The sequence below is a fragment of the Mustela nivalis genome, assembly GCF_964662115.1.
Source record: "Mustela nivalis genome assembly, chromosome: 3".
NCBI lineage: Eukaryota > Metazoa > Chordata > Mammalia > Carnivora > Mustelidae > Mustela > Mustela nivalis.
Window position 1 is genome coordinate 77,752,309 of NC_139022.1, and position 18,890 is coordinate 77,771,198.

Below are 18,890 nucleotides of genomic sequence, written 5' to 3' on the forward strand. Positions count from 1 at the left end.
TCTTTTCTGAAATATATTTGCTAGAAGAAATACTTTAAGTCTAACCCTTCTTATGAAATAGTTCTTTTGTCCCCCCAAAATACCTATAACAAGATTACTTTTAATAGTTCCATATTTTAAGTGCTCTCCCATAGTTTACACAATGTAAAGAGAAATATTTTATTTAACATAGAAGAGTGAAAAGGAAAATCAGTAATGTAGACCACATGGTATCAGGAAAAGATTCGCATTTATATCACTTTATCCTATTTTTTACCGATATAATTAAGTTATATTCTACTTGTAGTTAAAATTTTGTGTAGAACAGATGGTCACAATTTTATTTAAAATAATGTTTTTTAAAAAGTTACCAGACTTTGAGTTGTTTTAATTGAATCTAGGCTCTGATATTTTTAAAACTAGACAGTGTATTAGTGTGTTCCTACATATAATAGTTATTCCCACTATCACCTTGTTGGTCTATTCTTCATGTCTTAACTGTGGTATAATACTGATTTTATCTTCTGTGTCTATGCACAGCTGCCAAAGATTTAAATAACCTTGTTTTTAATGATAGAAATTTTAAACCATGGTTTAAAATTTATTGTACATAACTTCTATGCATTTTCTTTATAAATATTAGCAGCATTTTGATTATGTGAAGTGTGTGTAAAGCCTAATTTGTCAGTGGGAATAAACATATAACATACTTGCACTTAACATTTCATATTAAGAGCATTTCCTATTTGAGTTAAAATTAGGATTAATATATGTATACTAGATGTGCAGAAAAACAGTACTACATATATATACACAGCAGTGTTTGAGATGCTGTCAGTAGACTTTATCACAGGTTACATGGATTTCATATAACTTCACTAGTTCCTTTTGGGGAGGGATTAAATCTCTTAAATGTTCTATAGACCAGTTACTGTTACTGTGACTAGTGTCTGTCCAGCCCTTAGTAAATGTTAAGATATGCCTAGTAAAAGATCTGTCACGTGAAAGATTTGGGGGGTAAGATAAAATTGGCATATGTTATGAAATGGGTAATTGATAAGAGTGAAAGAAACTATTTTCTGATTGGTGTTCTGCCCTGTTTGAGAAATAGAAAACAAGTTTTACTTGTGTTTTTACAAGTATTTATGTATTTTGCAATTATATAACTTCTGTGCATATTGTAGAATATTGGTTTTTTACTCTGACAGTTCAAAACCTTGCCTCTTTCAATTTCTGTCGTTCCCAATTTAGCTTATATTTTAAGTTCTCCAGAACGGAAATATCATTTCACTTCAGTTTAGATCTTTAAAATCAAAGTGAATGTCATTAAGAAGCTTTCTTATTGAAGTAGAAGTAATATTATAGGGAAGATATTTTTAACAGTTTAGACTACTTTTGACTTACAAAGAAGTCTCAATTTATTGGCAACATACTTTGTTTTAAAGCCCAGTGTTAAGTGTGAGCCTCAGATTTTTAAAATCAGGTTTGTTAGATGACTTGAAGGCAAGAGAGTTATTAAATTGTCCTTGGTTGATAATTCTAATTAAAAATATTTAATGCAAATATCTTGCCCTGTGAGGCTAGAAATTAGCCTTGAATTTTTGTTGATTTCAAAGTGCAATATGAGTTTGACCAACTTTACATATCACTTATCCTGCTTTATCATTTTAAATTTCAATCTTCCTTACAATGGTTTCCTCTTTAGAAGCGTATTAGGTGCTTATTTTTTCATATCTTTTTTTCTACTTGCTTTTTTTTTTAATCAGCATGAAATGAACGTGCATAGTACATTTAAAAAATCTTTACAGATATATTAGTACATATTTTTATTTGTATTATTTGGAGCTTAATAAATATTTCCAGGATCTTTTATTTAGTACTTGAAATGTAATATATTAAGTAGAAATCAGTTTCTTAACCCTGTGAGTTTGTATTTTATTTTGAAAATGTTGATGTGTTGAGGTGTATAATCGAATACCATAGAAACAAAATGGAGATTTGAGGGTGATGAATTGATAACTAGGTATTTTTGTAGTGAGATTTTAAGATCAGTTACTGTTGTCCTTATAAAAGTCTAATACAGTCACTCAGCTGTTAAAAACCTAATCCTCTATTTAAAAAAATATACAAAAACAAATTGTCTATCTTTCTGCCTGATCTCTTCTCAAGTACTAACACAATGGAAACAGTGGGTGATCTGTCAGTGTGTTTGGTTTGTCAATGATGGTTTTGTATAAATATTGGGAGGGTAAGAAATAAAATTCACACAGTAAAATATGATTTCATCTGCCTTTTCTCTGCAGCTCCATGGCTCATGCTGCGGTGTGAAATTCTCATTTTACACACTTTGCAGGCGGAGCACATGAATTATGCATTGAGCAAGAAAAATCTCCTGCCTCAAGTCCTATATGCATTTACCCAGGTTCTGTCTCTATTACCAAGATGAATTGCAAATGGAGAAATGTTTGATGGAATAGGGCTCTTAACTTCTTTGTTTAGAATTCAGATTTTTATTTTTATAGTAGATCCTTTTAAGTATGAAAATGTTTTGAACTTACTATGGATTTTTTAAAATGAAAAATGAAATATAATATAAGAGAAGAATGCCAAACACATCACGAAGCTTTTTATAGCCTTGATTTGGAATGCAAGGCTTTTTCAATTCAGTAGAAATGACTGTTATCTATTGCTAATGTTGTATTTCAGTCACTGGTTATTTGCTCTTCTCAGAAAGTCAATGAAATTCTGTCCTTTTGAGAGCCTTTTTTTCCTTCTGTTTTAGAATTCTAATAAGAGATTATGTCAATTTCACATGCAGCTCTGTCCTGTGTTGTATGTGACCTGATGTGTATTTAATAGATATTGTTACACACTCTTAGCTGTGAAGTAGAAAATAAGGTATAGACTTGTTTCCAGCTTTAACTTTATCTTGATTTGATAGGTTTCTAATTTTTCAGGTAGGAAGGTTACAGTTCCATAAAAACAGTCATGCACCATCGTAGCTTATAGGAAGCTATACCCATTGTGCTCAGCATAGTATTTTGATAAGTCACATGGTGTTAAGCTCTTTTTGTAATGTTCTTTCTTCACAGGAATGATATTCTAGTTGAGATGGCATTTTCATTCTCAACCTGTTTCTCTTTGTTGCTACTTTTAAATTCCAGCTCAAAACTAACATTCCTTCTATTTTTTTTTTTCCAACCCTAGAAATTGTTTTTCATTTTAGGTATGGAAAGAGGAGCAAATATTATTTCATTTTTAAATAATGAGTAAAAATTAAATTTTTAGATAATTTGAAGTTTTCAGAAGCAGAAATTATTATTCTCATGAAGAAAATCAATATTAGTATTTTGTTACTCTTAGTATTTAGTTATTCTATGATAATTGCAAATAATTTGTTTTGAGTTTTGGCATAAGGGAAAAAACTAGCAGAACTTAAGGTCATTTTAAAATGTTACCTAACAAGTAATTTGATGTATTACTCTTATTCATGTATTTGCACTGTCATAACAGCTCTAACATGCTGTTGACTTTAAATGATAGTAAGGTACCTTTTGCTTTAGTTAGACCTTTCTATGGTTAGAGGCATATTTCAGAAATACTTGTAAAAATATGTAGAGATAAGCTGTAAACTCTTTTATTAGATTATAAGTTACCTGAAGGCAGGAACTATGCCTTGGCTGTATTACTTCCTTTGCTTAGCACAGAATCTGATACATGCTATGCATGTCTATTGGATGAATGAATGATTGAATAAATGAACAAAAACATTTTAGCAAAAAGTGAAGTTTGGGCCTTTAATTTGAGAAGATTTGATTCAAAAAGTATAGATTATAAAGATAAGTAACTTTGATCCAAATACATCTGTTTAGCGTCCTAATCTGTGTCCATCTTTGTTCATAATACTACTCATTACTGTACTTAATTTGTCCTTTAAAAGAAGAAAAATGTGTTATATACATATATTTTTTTCTTTATGTATATATGACCCATCTTTTCTGAATCTCTGACCAAACTGAATAGATAGTGATAGAGTAAACCCTAAGTATGTGCAGATATGTTTTGAAATACTTAATCTCCTCAATGGACAACAGTAAAGAAAGAAAATGAATACTTTTCATCCCTTAACAGCAAGAGCCTGAAAATGTCATTTGTAGATTTTAATGAATGCCTTGCCTAAAAAAGTCTGATGGAACCCACTGTTGAAAGATAAAGTACCTAATACAGTGCCTGTCACAAACTACATCTCAGAAAGGCTAATCTGTCACAAGCCTCTTGACGATTTCAGAGCTAAACTTATATTATTTGAGCATTTCTTTTTCCTTTTCCTTTTTTTATTTTTTTAAAGTATTTATTTGAGGGAGAGAAAGATAGAGCAGGAGTCGTTGGGGGTGGAGTGGGGAGGTAGAAGCAGACTCCCCGCTGAGCAGGGACCCCCCACCATGGAACTCCATCCCAGGACTCCAGGATCACAACCTGAGCTGAAGGCAGACACTCAATTGACTGAGCACCCAGGTGCCCTGAGCAATTCTTTTTCTTAAACCAACTTGTTTAAAAATTATTTTCAAGGCATTTGTAGGCTTTTTCTACTAAGAGCCATTTTAAGTTTTTATACTAGGAAAAGTTGTCAGATCACAAAATAACTATTTGCCTTTAAATTTTCTACTGATGGACCTTTACAATCTTTAAACAAAATATTTAAAAATAACAGTTTGCATGGTGAAGAAAAAATACTGTAAGCTATACCTAAAATAAAAATTTTGATTAAAAAATACAGTCCATCTAACCATACAGAAAGCTTAATTTGATTCTTTTTTCCCTTGGAGTAAAAAGGTTTGTTTTGAAACATTGAAGAACAACTACATTGATTTTTTTTAATAGAATGTGCAATAAATTAAATATTTCTTATTTATAGGAGAAAGAAAAAAATAAAACAAAGCAAGATAGAAATCCTCTTACCAAAGATGTTTCACTTCTAGATCTAGATGATTGTAAGTATTGAAATTTAAATTTTTTCTTCTCTTTTTAGTAGTAATTTTTTGTTTGTGTGTTTTTAGAAAAAGAGGCACACACTTACAGGGGAGGGGAATGGCAGGGAGGAACTGAGGGCAAGAGAGAATCTTAGGCAGAGTCCTTAAGCAGACTCCTTACCCAGGCAGAGCCCAACATGGGGTTCAATCTCCCAACCCTGAGATAAGACCTGAGCTGAAATCAAGAGTTGGACACTTAACCGACTGAACCACCCAAGTACCCCAATAGTAGTATTTTAATTTTTATGGTACCTTTTATTTACATGTCTCAAAATATGTCTGTTTCTATTATGAAAAGTTTATAGATGAAAAAGACAAAGTTTTAGAAATTAGTTCTGTTAGTATTTTTTCTAATATCTAGTCAAGTTAGCAGTTTTTTATCAAATGAATAAAGATAACTGGTCAAATAAAAGTACTCAAAATTCATTTTAAGATCTTTTGCTTTAATAATTTATACTTGTTTAGTAAATAATTATCCATATCTCACAACTTCTACATTGTTAATTGTTGATTTTAGAGATTGAAACATCTAACTTAAGAAGTGGGGAATTAGGAAAGTAATTGGAAATATAAAGGACACTACTATGTTCTACTTGCCACACTTTTGGTAGGAACAGAAATGGATGCAAAGCTTTTGAATACCAGTGTAGCTATAGTTATCAATATTTTATCTACAAAAAGTCTTTCTCTTAGCAGATGTACTTACAAGAATTTAGAATCCTATACATACACTTACCCAAGTGTGCAAAAGGTGTATTGATCATCTCCTTTTAAATACTTATGCATTGTGAAAAAGTTAATGGAACTAACTTTATTGGGAGTAGATTTTGCACAGAAAAAATAACAAGTAAAATGCCATAAATATTAAGTAAGCCACTGTCATTTTGCAGTTTAATTTTTCCATACTAGAGGTAAGTTATGGTTTTAGATTGTCTCAATATGTCATAAATAAAACTTTTCTATTTATATTATTTACCGGGCCTGTCTTCAGTTGTCATGGCAAATTCTTTTTTTTTTTTTTTAATTTTTTTATTTTTTATAAATGTATATTTTTATCCCCAAGGATACAGGTATGTGAATCACCAGGTTTAACACTTCACAGCACTCACCAGAGCACATACCCTCCCAAATGTCCATAACCCCACCCCCCTTTCTCCCAACCCCCCTCCCCCCCAGCAACCCTCAGTTTGTTTTGTGAGATTAAGAGTCACTTATGGTTTGTCTCCCTAACAATCCCATCTTGTTTCATTTATTCTTCTCATACCCCTTTAAGCCCCCATGTTGCATCACCACTTCCTCATATCAGGGAGATCATATGATAGTTGTCTTTCTCTGCTTGACTTATTTCGCTAAGCATGATACGCTCTAGTTCCATTCATGTTGTCGCAAATGGCAAGATTTCATTTCTTTTGATGGCTGCATAGTATTCCATTGTGTATATATACCACATCTTCTTGATCCATTCATCTGTTGATGGACATCTAGGTTCTTTCCATAGTTTGGCTATTGTGGACATTGCTGCTATAAACATTCGGGTGCACGTGCCCCTTTGGATCACTACATTTGTATCTTAAGGGTAAATACCCAATAGTGCAATTGCTGGGTCATAGGGCAGTTCTATTTTCAACATTTTGAGGAACCTCCATGTTGTTTTTCAGAGTGGCTGCACCAGCTTCCATTCCCACCAGTGTAGGAGGGTTCCCCTTTCTCCGCATCCTCGCCAGCATCTGTCATTTCCTGACTTGTTGATTTTAGCCATTCTGACTGGTGTGAGGTGATATCGCATTGTGGTTTTGATTTGTATTTCCCTGATGCCGAGAGATATGGAGCACTTTTTCATGTGTCTGTTGGCCATCTGGATGTCTTCTTTGCAGAAATGTCTGCTCATGTCCTCTGCCCATTTCTTGATTTGTTCTCTGGGTGTTGAGTTTGCTAAGTTCTTTATAGATTCTGGACACTAGTCCTTTATCTGATATGTCGTTTGCAAATATCTTCTCCCATTCTGTCAGTTGTCTTTTGATTTTGTTAACTGTTTCCTTTGCTGTGCAAAAGCTTTTGATCTTGATGAAGTCCCAATAGTTCATTTTTTCCCTTGCTTCCCTTGCCTTTTGCGTTGTTCCAAGGAAGATGTTGCTGCGGCAGAGGTCGAAGAGGTTGCTGCCTGTGTTCTCCTCAAGGATTTTGATGGATTCCTTTCGCACATTGAGGTCCTTCATCCATTTTGAGTCTATTTTTGTGTGTGGTGTAAGGAAATGGTCCAATTTCATTTTTCTGCATGTGGCTGTCCAGTTTTCCCAGCACCATTTATTGAAGAGGCTGTCTTTTTTCCATTGGACATTCTTTCCTGCTTTGTTGAAGATTAGTTGACTGTAGAGTTGAGGGTCTATTTCTGGGCTCTCTATTCTGTTCCATTGATCTATGTGTCTGTTTTTGTGCCAGTACCATGCTGTCTTGATGATGACAGCTTTGTAATAGAGCTTGAAGTCCGGAATTGTGATGCCACCAACGTTGGCTTTCTTTTTCAATATTCCTTTGGCAATTCGAGGTCTTTTCTGGTTCCATATAAATTTTAGGATTATTTTTTCCATTTCTTTGAAAAAGATGGATGGTACTTTGATAGGAATTGCATTAAATGTGTAGATTGCTTTGGGTAGCATAGACATTTTCACAATATTTATTCTTCCAATCCAGGAGCATGGAACATTTTTCCATTTCTTTGTGTCTTCCTCAGTGTCTTTCATGAGTACTTTATAGTTTTCTGAGTATAGATTCTGTTCCTCTTTGGTTAGGTTTATTCCTAGGTATCTTCTGGTTTTGGGTGCAATTGTAAATGGGATTGACTCCTTAATTTCTCTTTTTTCTGTCTTGTTGTTGGTGTAGAGAAATGCAACTGATTTCTGTGCATTGATTTCATATCCTGACACTTTACTGAATTCCTGTACAATTTCTAGCAGTTTTGGAGTGGAGTCTTTTGGGTTTTCCACATATAGTATCATATCATCTGCGAAGAGTGATAGTTTGACTTCTTCTTTGCCAATTTGGATGTCTTTAATTTCCTTTTGTTGTCTGATTGCTGAGGCTAGGACTTCTAGTACTGTGTTGAATATCAGTGGTGATAATGGACATCCCTGCCATGTTCCTGACCTTAGCGGAAAAGCTTTCAGTTTTTCTCCATTGAGAATGATAATTGCAGTGGGTTTTTTATATATGGCTTTGATAGTATTGAGGTATGTGCCCTCTATCCCTACACTTTGAAGAGTTTTGATCAGGAAGGGATGCTGTACTTTATCCAATGGTTTTTCAGCATCTATTGAGAGTATCATATAGTTCTTGTTCTTTCTTTTATTGATGTGTTGTATCACATTGATTGATTTGCGGATGTTGAACCAACCTTGCATCCCTGGAATAAATCCCACTTGGTCGTGGTGAATAATTCTTTTAATGTACTGTTGAATCCTATTGGCTAGTATTTTGGTGAGAATTTTCGCATCTGTGTTCATCAAGGATATTGGTCTATAGCTCTCTTTTTTGATGGGATCCTTGTCTGGTTTTGGGATCAAGATGATAAAATGAATTTGCAAGTTTTCCTTCCATTTCTATTTTTTGGAACAGTTTCAGGAGAATAGGAATTAGTTCTTCTTTAAATGTTTGGTAGAATTCCCCCGGGAAGCCGTCTGGCCTTGGGCTTTTGTTTGTTTGGAGATTTTTAATGACTGTTTCAATCTCCTTACTGTTTATGGGTCTTTTCAGGCGTTCTATTTCTTCCTGGTTCAGTTGTGGTAGTTTATATGTTTCTAGGAATGCATCCATTTCTTCCAGATTGTCAAATTTGTTGGCGTAGAGTTATTCATTGTATGTTCTTATAATAGTTTTTATTTCTTTGGTGTTAGTTGTGATCTCTCCTCTTTCATTCATGATTTTATTTATTTGGGTCCTTTCTCTTTTTTTTTTTTTTGATAAGTCTGGCCAGGGGTTTATCAATTTTATTAATTCTTTCAAAGAACCAGCTCCTAGTTTCGTTGATTTGTTCTATTGTTTTTTTGGTTTCTGTTTCATTGATTTCTGCTCTGATCTTTATGATTTCTCTTCTCCTGCTGGGCTTAGGATTTCTTTCTTATTCTTTCTCTAGTTCCTTTAGGTGTAGGGTTAGGCTGGGTAGCTGAGACCTTTCTTGTTTCTTGAGAAAGGCTTGTACCGCTATATATTTTCCTCTCAGGACTGCCTTTGTTGTGTCTCACAGATTTTGAACCATTGTGTTTTCATTATCATTTGTTTCCATGATTTTTTTAAATTCTTCTTTAATTTCCCGGTTGACCCATTCATTCTTTAGAAGGATGCTGTTTAGTCTCCATGTATTTGGGTTCTTTCCAAACTTCCTCTTTTGGTTGAGTGCTAGCTTCAGAGCATTGTAGTCTGAAAATATGCAGGGAATGATCCCAATCTTTTGATACGGGTTGAGTCCTGATTTAGGACTGAGGATGTGATCTATTCTGGAGAATGTTCCATGTGCACTAGAGAAGAATGTGTATTCTGTTGCTTTGGGATGAAATGTTCTGAATATATGTGTGATGTCCTTCTGGTCCAGTGTGTCGTTTAAGGCCTTTATTTCCTTGTTGATCTTTTGCTTGGATGATCTGTCCATTTCAGTGAGGGAAGTGTTAAAGTCCCCTACTATTATTGTAGTATTCTTGATGTGTTTCTTCGATTTTGTTATTAATTGGTTTATATATTTGGCTGCTCCCACGTTGGGGGCATAGATATTTAAAATTGTTAGATCTTCTTGTTGGACAGACCCTTTGAGTATGATATAGTGTCCTTCCTCATCTCTTATTATATTCTTTGGCTTAAAATCTAATTGATCTGATATAAGGATTGTCACTCCTGCTTTCTTCTGTTGGCCATTAGCATGGTAAATTCTTTTCCACCCCCTCACTTTAAATCTGGAGGTGTCTTCGGGCTTAAAATGAGTTTCTTGTAGACAACACGTAGATGGTTTTTGTTTTTTTTTTTATCCATTCTGATACCCTCTGTCTTTTGATTGGGACATTTAGCCCATTAACATTCAGGGTAACTATTGAGAGATATGAATTTAGTGCCATTGTATTGCGTGTAAGGTGACTGTTACTGAATATGGTCTCTGTTCCTTTCTGATGTACCACTTGTAGGCTCTCTTTTTGCTTAGAGGACCCCTTTCAATATTTCCTGTAGAGCTCGTTTGGTGTTTGCAAATTCTTTCTTTTTTTGTTTGTCCTGGAAGCTTTTAATCTCTCCTTCTATTTTCAATGATAGCCTAGCTGGATATAGTATTCTTGGCTGCATGTTTTTCTCGTTTAGTGCTCTGAAAATATCATGCCAGCTCTTTCTGGCCTGCCAGGTCTCTGTGGATAAGTCTGCTGCCAATCTAATACTTTTACCATTGTATGTTACAGACTTCTTTTCCCAAACTGCTTTCAGGATTTTCTCTTTGTCACTAATACTTGTAAATTTTACTATTAGGTGATGGGGTGTGGGCATATTCTTATTGATTTTGAGGGGCATTCTTTGCACCTCCTGAATTTTGATGCTCGTTCCCTTTGCCATATTGGGGAAATTCTCCCCAATAATTCTCTCCAGTATACCTTCTGCTCCCCTCTCTCTTTCTTCTTCTTCTGGAATCCCAATTATTCTAATGTTGTTTCTTCTTATGGTGTCACTTATCTCTTGAATTCTCCCCTCGTGGTCCAGTAGCTGTTTGTCCCTCTTTTGCTCAGCTTCTTTATTCTCTGTCATTTGGTCTTCTATATTGCTAATTCTTTCTTCTGCCTCATTTATCCTAGCAGTGAGAGCCTCCATTTTTTATTGCACCTCATTAATAGCTTTTTTTATTTTAATTTGGTTAGATTTTAGTTCTTTTATTTCTCCAGAAAGGGCTTTTATATCTCCCAAGAGGGTTTCTCTAATATCGTCCATGCCTTTTTCGAGCCCGGCTAGAACCTTGAGAATTGTCATTCTGAACTCTAGATCTGACATATTACCCATGTCTGTAGTGATTAGGTCCCTAGCCTTCGGTACTGCCTCTTTTTCTTTTTTTTTGTGGAGAATTTTTCCGCCTTGTCATTTTGTCCAGATAAGAGTATATGAAGCAGCAAGTAAAATACTAAAAGGGTGGCAACAACCCCAGGAAAATATGCTTTAACCAATTCAGAAGAGATCCCAAATCATGAGGGGGGAGAGAGGGAATAAAAAGAGGTTCAAAAAGAAAGATAGAAAAAAAAGAAAAAGAAAGAAAAGAGAAGAATTAAAAAAAAGAAAATGAATAAAGAAAAGTATAAAAAAGAAAATATATATATATATACATTAGATAAACTAGTTAAAAAACGTTAAAAATAAAAGGGTAAAAGTTAAAAAAATTTTAGCAGAAGAAGAGAAAAAAAATGAAAAAGAAAAAAAAATTAAATTAACGTCAAGTCTACAGAATCTTAGGGAGAAAGCCATGAGTTCCGTGCTTTGCTTTCTCCTCCTCTGGAATTATGCTGCTCTCCTTGGTATTGAAACCACACTCCTTGTTAGGTGAACTTGGTCTTGGCTGGATTTCTTGTTGATCTTCTGGGGGAGGGGCCTGTTGTAGTGATTCTCAAGTGTCTTTGCCCCAGACGGAATTGCACCGCCCTTACCAGGGGTTGAGCTGAGTAATCTGCTCGAGTTTGCTTTCAGGAGCTTTTGTTCCCTGAGCGCTTTTTGTAGATTTCCGGAGGTCGGGAATACAAATGGCGGCCGCCTGGTCTCCATCCTGGAGGATTTGAGAGCCCGGGGCCCCACTCCTCTGTGCGCCCTCAGAGAACAGTGCCCAGTTACTCCCGTCTTCCTGACATCGGGCCGCGCTCCAAGCTCACTGAGGCTGCGACTGGTTCAAGGTACCCCCGAGCTGTGAGCTCACTCTTGGCTTTGTCTCTGTACCCGGCTTCCCCTTTCTAATACCCGTAAGCTCTGCGACACTCAGACACCCCCGATCCTTCTGTGACCCTGCGGGACCTGAGGCCACGCTGACCCCGCGTGGGCTTCGCCCCGGTTTAGCCTCTGGAGCAATGTCCCTCAGCGGAACAGACTTTTAAAAATCCTGATTTTTTGCTTCGTTGCTCCGCCGCTTGCTGTGAGCCGCGCCCCGGGGTCTATCTTCCCATCGCTTTGGATTCACTTCCCTGCCAGCCCTGCCTTTCAGCAAGTGGTTGTTTTTCTGTTTCTAGAATTGCTGTTCTTCTTCTCTTCGATCTGCCGATGGATTTGTGGGTGTTTGCAATCTATAGATAAGCTATCTAGCTGATCTCCTGCTAGCTGAAGTAGTCTCAACCTGCTACTTCTTGGCCATCTTAACTCCTCTCTCGCAAATTCTTAATATAGAGAAATTACAGGAAGTACTTAGCAAAAAGAAATTAAACGTAAAATTAGACCCTAAGAACAATTAAAAGAAATGGATTCCAAGAAACACAACCTCCTAAGACTGAATCATGAAGAAATTGAAAATCTGAGTAGGCTAATTACAAGTAATGAAATTGAATCAGTAATTTTAAAACTCCCTAAAAATGAAAGTCCAGAATCAGGTAGCTTTACAGGTAAATTCTACCAAATATTTCAACAAGAGTTAGTACCTATCCTTCTCAAATTATTCCAAAACATTGACGAGGAAGGAATGCTACCAAACTTATTTTATAAGGCCAGTATTACCTTTATACCAAAACCAGGCAGAGATACCCTAAATACAAAAATTTGGGGCCAGTATCCACTGTGAATATACATGCAAAAATTCTCAACAAAATATTAGCAAACTCAGTTCAATAATACATTAAATGGATCATATACCACGATTAAGCAGGATTTATTCCAGGGATGCAAGGATGGTTCTACATCGGCAGATAGTTTCACATGATACATTACATTAACAAAAAGGATAAAAATCATATGATCACCTCAGTAGATGCAGAAAAAGCATTTGATAAAATTCAGCATCCATTTATATTTCAAAATTCTTAACAGAGTGGGTATAGAAGGAATGTACCCCAACATAATAAAAGCTGTATCTGACAGACCTACTGTTAACATCATTTGCAACTTTTGAGAAACTTAAAGCTTTTCCTCTAAGATTAGGAACAAGACAAATATGCCCACTTTTGCCACTTTTTCATCTTTGTACTGAAAGCCTCAGCAGTCAGGCAGGAAAAAGAAATAGGAATCATCTAAATTTGAAAGGAAAAAGTGAAACCATTTGCAGGTGATAGGATACTATATATAGAAAACCTAAAGACTCCACCAAAATAACTTTTAGAACTAATAAATGAATTGAGTAAAATCACTGGATATGAATTTAACACAGAGAAATTCATTGCATTTCTCTACATTAACAGTGAGCTATCAGAATTTAAGAGAGCAATCCCATTTGTAAGTGCATCAAAAATAATAAAATACCTAGGAATAAATTTTTTTAAGGATTTAATTTATTTATTTGACAGAGACAGAGAGAGGCACAAGCAGGCAGAGGGAAAAGAGAGAGCTGATGGCAGCCCTTAACCAACTGAGCCACCCAGGCATCCTGGAATAAATTTAAGCCGGTAATTGAAAGACCTGTACTCTGAAAACTTTAAGACATGGTGAAAGCAATTGAAGAAAACACAAATAAAACACAAATAAAAGAAAAGATATACCATGCTTATGGATTGGAAGAATTCATCTTGTTAAAAATGTTCATACTACCAAAAGTAATATATTGATTGAATAAATTCCCTGTCAAAATACCAATGACATTTTTTGTAGAAATAGAGCAAAGAATTTTGAACTTTGTATGAAACCACCGAAGATTCCAAGTTGCCAACGCACTCTTAAAAAAGAACAAAGCTGATGTCCATCAACAAATGAATGGATAAAGAAGATGTGGTGTGTATACATACAATGGAATATTACTCGGCCAACAAAAAGAATGAAATTTTGCCATTTGCCATGATGCAGATGGAACTACAGGGTATTATGCTAAGCAAAATAAGTCAGTTAGAGAAAGACAAATACCATATGATTTCACTTTAATGTAGAATTTAAGAAACAAATGAACATGGGGAAGGGAAGGAAAAATAAAATTAGATAAAAACAGAGAGGGAGGCAAACCATAAGAGACTCTTAACTCTAGGGAATAAACTGAGGGTTGCTGAAGGGGAGATGGAAGGGTGGGCTAATTGGACGATGGGCACTGAGGAGGGCACTTAATGTGATAAGCACTAGGTGTTATATGCAACTGATGAATCACTAAATTCTTTCCTTGAAATTAATAACCTATATGTTAACCAAACTTAATTTATATAAAAAAATTTTTAAAGAAAAAAGAAAACAAAGCTGGAGGCACTGTACTCCCTGATTTCAAAGTATTCTACAGAGCTGTAATAATCAAAACAGTGTAATACTGGTACAAAAGCAGAGACAGATCTGTAGGATAAAATACAGAACCCAGAAATAAACCCACATGTATATGGCCAAGTAATGTAAGACAAAGGAGACATGAATATACGTGGGAAGGGCAGTCTCTTCAATAAATGGTGTGGGAAAATTGGATAGCTACATGCCAAAGAATGAAACTGGACCACTATCTTATACAATATATGAAGTAAATTCAAAATGGATTCAAGACTTGAATGTAAGATCCAAACCATAAAACTCTTAGAAGAAAACATAAACAGTAAGCTCTCCACACCAGTCTTAGTATTTTTTTGGACCAGTCTCCTCAGATAAGGGCAACAAAAGCTAAAGTAAACAAATGACATTATTATCAAAAAAGCTTTAGCACAGAAACCATCAGCCAAGCGAAAAGACATTCTACTGAGTGGAAGAAGATGTTTGCAAAACATGCATCCAATGAGGGGTTAATATCTAAAATATATGAAGAACTTACCTGACTTAGTGTTAAAAGAAACAAACAACCTGATTGGAGCACCTGGGTGGCTCATTCAGTTAAGCTTCCAGCTCTTGATTTCACCTCAGGTCATGATCTCATGGGTCATGAGCTCTGCCTCAGTCTCCATGCTCATCAAGGAGTCTGCTTGAAGATTCATTCCCTTTGTCCCTCCCCGAACTCACGTGCACACTCTCTCTCTCTCTCTCAAATAAATCTTAAAAAAAGAAGAAGAAGAAGAAGAAACAACCTGATTAGAAAATGGGCTGAAGACTTATATAGACATTTTTCCAAATAAGTTACACAGATGACCAACAGACACATGAAAAGGTGTTCATCATCACTTATTAAAAGCAAATCAAAACTGCAATGAGATATCACCTCACACCTGTCAGAATGGCTAAAATGAAAAACACAAGAAACAACAAAGTGTTAGTGAGGATGTGGAGTAAAACAAACCCGCATGCACTCTTGGTAGAAATACGAACTGGTGTAGCCACTCTGGAAAATAGTATGGAGCTTCTTCAAAAAATTAAAAATAGAACTACCCTATGATCCAGCAATCCTGCTAGTATGTATTTACCCAGATAAAACAAAAACACTAATTCAGAGGGATACATGCACCCCTGCTTATAGTAGCATTATTTACAATAGCCAAATTATGGAAGCCACTCAAGTGTCCATTGATTGATGAATGGACAAAGAAGATGTGGTATATATGTGTACACACATACACACACAGAGGAATATTATTCAGCCATAAATAAAAAAAACAAAATTTTGCCATTTTCAACAACATGGCTGGAGCTGGAGAATATAATGCTAAGTGAAATAAGACATTCAGAGAAAGAAATACCATATGATTTCACTCATATATAGAATTTGAAAAACAAATTAGCAAAGGGGAAAAAAAAGAGAGACCAAGAAACAGACCCTCAACTAGAGAGAACAAACTGATGGTTATCAGAGGGGAGGTGGCTGGGAGGATGGGTAAAATAAGCGTTGAGGATTAAGAGTGCACTTGTAGTGATGAGTGCTGGTGATTACAATAAAAACTTTAAAAGAATTAATTGGTTTCAAGTAAAACAAACCAAAAAACCTACAATGAACTATTTTAACCTGACACTTGTCAGATTAGCTCTTATTTAAAAGAAAAAATAACAAGTATTGGTGAAGAAGTAAGGCAAGGGAATCCTCATACACTGTTCATAGATATATATATTGGTACAACCATTACGGTAAACAGTATGAAAATTCTTCAAAAACTTAAAAATAAAAATACCATATTATCTAGCAGTCATAGATTTGGGTATTTATCTAAAAATATATGCATCCCTGTGTTATTTGCAGACTTATTTGCCTTAGCCAAGCTATGGAAGCAACTTAACTGTCCACTGATAGATAAATGGATATAGAAGAAGTGATGTGATATACACATGCACATACACACTCAGCTATAAAAAAATGAAATCTTGTCAACAACATGGATGGACCTAGGGGATATTATGCTAAGTGAAATGACTGAGAGAAATACAAATACTATATGATTTCACTTATATGTGGAATTTGAAAAGAAAATAAATGAACATACACAGAAACAGACTCAGATACAGAAAACAAACTGTTGGTTATCAGAATAGGAAGGGTTTGGGGGGGCAGGTAAAATATGCAAAGGAGATTAAAAGGTACAAACTTCGTTATAAATAAGTCATGGGAATGTAACTAAGGTACAGCATAGGGAATATAGTCAATAATAACAGTGTTACAAATACTTTTCATGGTGACAGATAGTAATTAGAGTTGTTATGGGATCATTCTGTAATGTATAAACATACCAAATTACTATGATATACACTTGAATAAAATAAAGTTCAAGTCAAATTTGCATCATTTTTTGCTATTGGCAGAGATTTACAGGTTTACATCATTTTTTACCTATTGGCAATGATTTTAAAGCAACATCCAGTATTGCTAAGGTTTGGAGAAACAGGCACCCTGCACATGTTTTTGATAGAAATAAAAATAGGTGAAGCTTTTAGAGTCATATTAGCAATATTTGTCAAAACTCAAGTTGCACACACCCTTTGATATAGCAATTCTTTTCTAGGAATTTATCCTACAGACAAAATAGGAAAATCCGGGAGTGCCTGGGTGGCTCAGTGGTTGAGCCTCTGCCTTCAGCTCAGGTCATGATCTCAGGGTCGTGTAATCGAGCCCCTCATCGGGCTCTCTGCTCAGCACGGAGCCTTCTTCCCCCTCTCTCTGTCTGCCTCTCTGCCTACTTGTGATCTCTGTCTGTCAAATAAATAAATAAAATCTTTAAAAAAAAATAGGAAAATCTGATATTACTCCTTTCTTTTTTTAGACCTTTTTATTTAATGTCTTAATTTTATAGTTAAAGTCCGTATTTTTAGGTTTCTAAGACCTTTGGGTCATCTGACTCCTCCCTTCGTCTTATTCACTGTACTCCTTTGCATTTCCAAAATATACCAGTCTCATTCCTCTGCATTTCCTGGCAGTGAAGGAAAAATTGAAACATGGAAAATGATATAATTTTTATTAATTGATTATTTTTTAAAGTATGTTTTTATATGTAGAAGCAAAGTTTTCTTAATCACTAAGTTTTAAGAATTTAAGATAAGATTTTTTTTTTCAGATTCACTTCACTTTTATTGTGAACAAACGAAATTTCAGTTCAGTACAGCTAAGCTTTAGAATTGATAGAGAAATTTTTCCAGAATTACTCTTAGGTCACAAATAACTACTGTCCCACATAAAGGGGAAAAATCCTACACAGTCAAGGAAAAGGTATCCTGTGTATTGTTTCCATTTGCATGAGCTTATGCATTCTCAAATTTTGTCTGAATTTTTATCCACCACTTATCAATGGATTTATTCAGTCTCTCAGAGAGAATCATACCGATTAATGATAGCATCCAGAACACATGGTTCATGGTGGATACAGGTTCATGATGAATACTGTTACTGTAAAAATACTTGGGATTTTTTTTACTTGGAATGAAATTTCATCCTAACTTAAATTTTAACTCAACATAGGGTATATTTCTGTTTGTTTTTAATACCTGAGAACTATTTAAAACATTTTTATTCTGCTTTTGTCAGAAATGACACTTAAGGCCTCCCTCTCTTTTTAACAAGTCAGTTCAGCAAATATTTGCAGATTGTCTGGTAAGTTAAGGGTACTTTGTTACATACCCCTTTTTGTTGGCTGGAACCAATAAATTAGTCCTTTTATTCCAGGGACTAATATCTAGTCTAGGGCACAGATACCTGAACAGTAGAGGCACAAAGTGTCAATGAATGAGGAGGGAGACAAAAACCAATTAAAAAACTATAAAGGCCTTGTGGAAGAACTGATCTGAGCTTAGTGATAAAGATAAATGGAGTGTACAGGAGAAAAGCTTTGTTGACAATGGTTCTTAAGATACGGACTTCATTTCTGCTGCTTATTAGCCTACAGTAGTTCTCCATTGTCCATGGTAAACAGTTTGTGGATCAGAAAGTAAAGGGTCACTCTCCAGTAGCTTGAGTTCTCGGCTGTGAGAATTAGATTAATTTTGAAAGAGGGTCAGAAACATTCCTTTAGTTTTATCTAAAAGGCACATCATAATCCACAGTTATCTATTCCCTATATGAAGAAAACTTCTAGTATTGAATTTATCTATGTCTTCATTCAAAAAACATTTATTGAATGCTTGCTCTGATACAAGTAATCTGCTACATGCTGGAGATTCTAAATGCATACATTTTCCCTACCCAGGGACTTCTGTTTCTTGAGAACCATTACAGTTTGAAAGTTCCTTGGCTATTTTATATTTCTGCAAGCGAAGAGATCTTTTAGTACTCCATACCATGTGATCTTGGTAGGATGATCATAAAGCAACAATCACACTCCAGTGTTTTTTTTATAAGAAATATATACCTATGTAATTATACTATTGGTACAACTAACT

The 18,890-nt window shown here is 35.0% G+C and overlaps 1 protein-coding gene across 4 annotated transcripts in view; it reads left to right on the plus strand.

The window, feature by feature from the left end:
* The window catches only part of AP3B1 (adaptor related protein complex 3 subunit beta 1), a 344,581-nt gene that overhangs the window by 253,129 nt on the left and 72,562 nt on the right, over positions 1 to 18,890 (plus strand). For all 4 annotated transcript variants that reach the window (XM_082724772.1, XM_082724770.1, XM_082724771.1 and 1 more), the window contains one exon: positions 4,895 to 4,970. In XM_082724772.1, the coding sequence (XP_082580898.1) occupies positions 4,895 to 4,970 (76 nt within the window). The remainder of the gene's footprint in view (positions 1 to 4,894; positions 4,971 to 18,890) is intronic.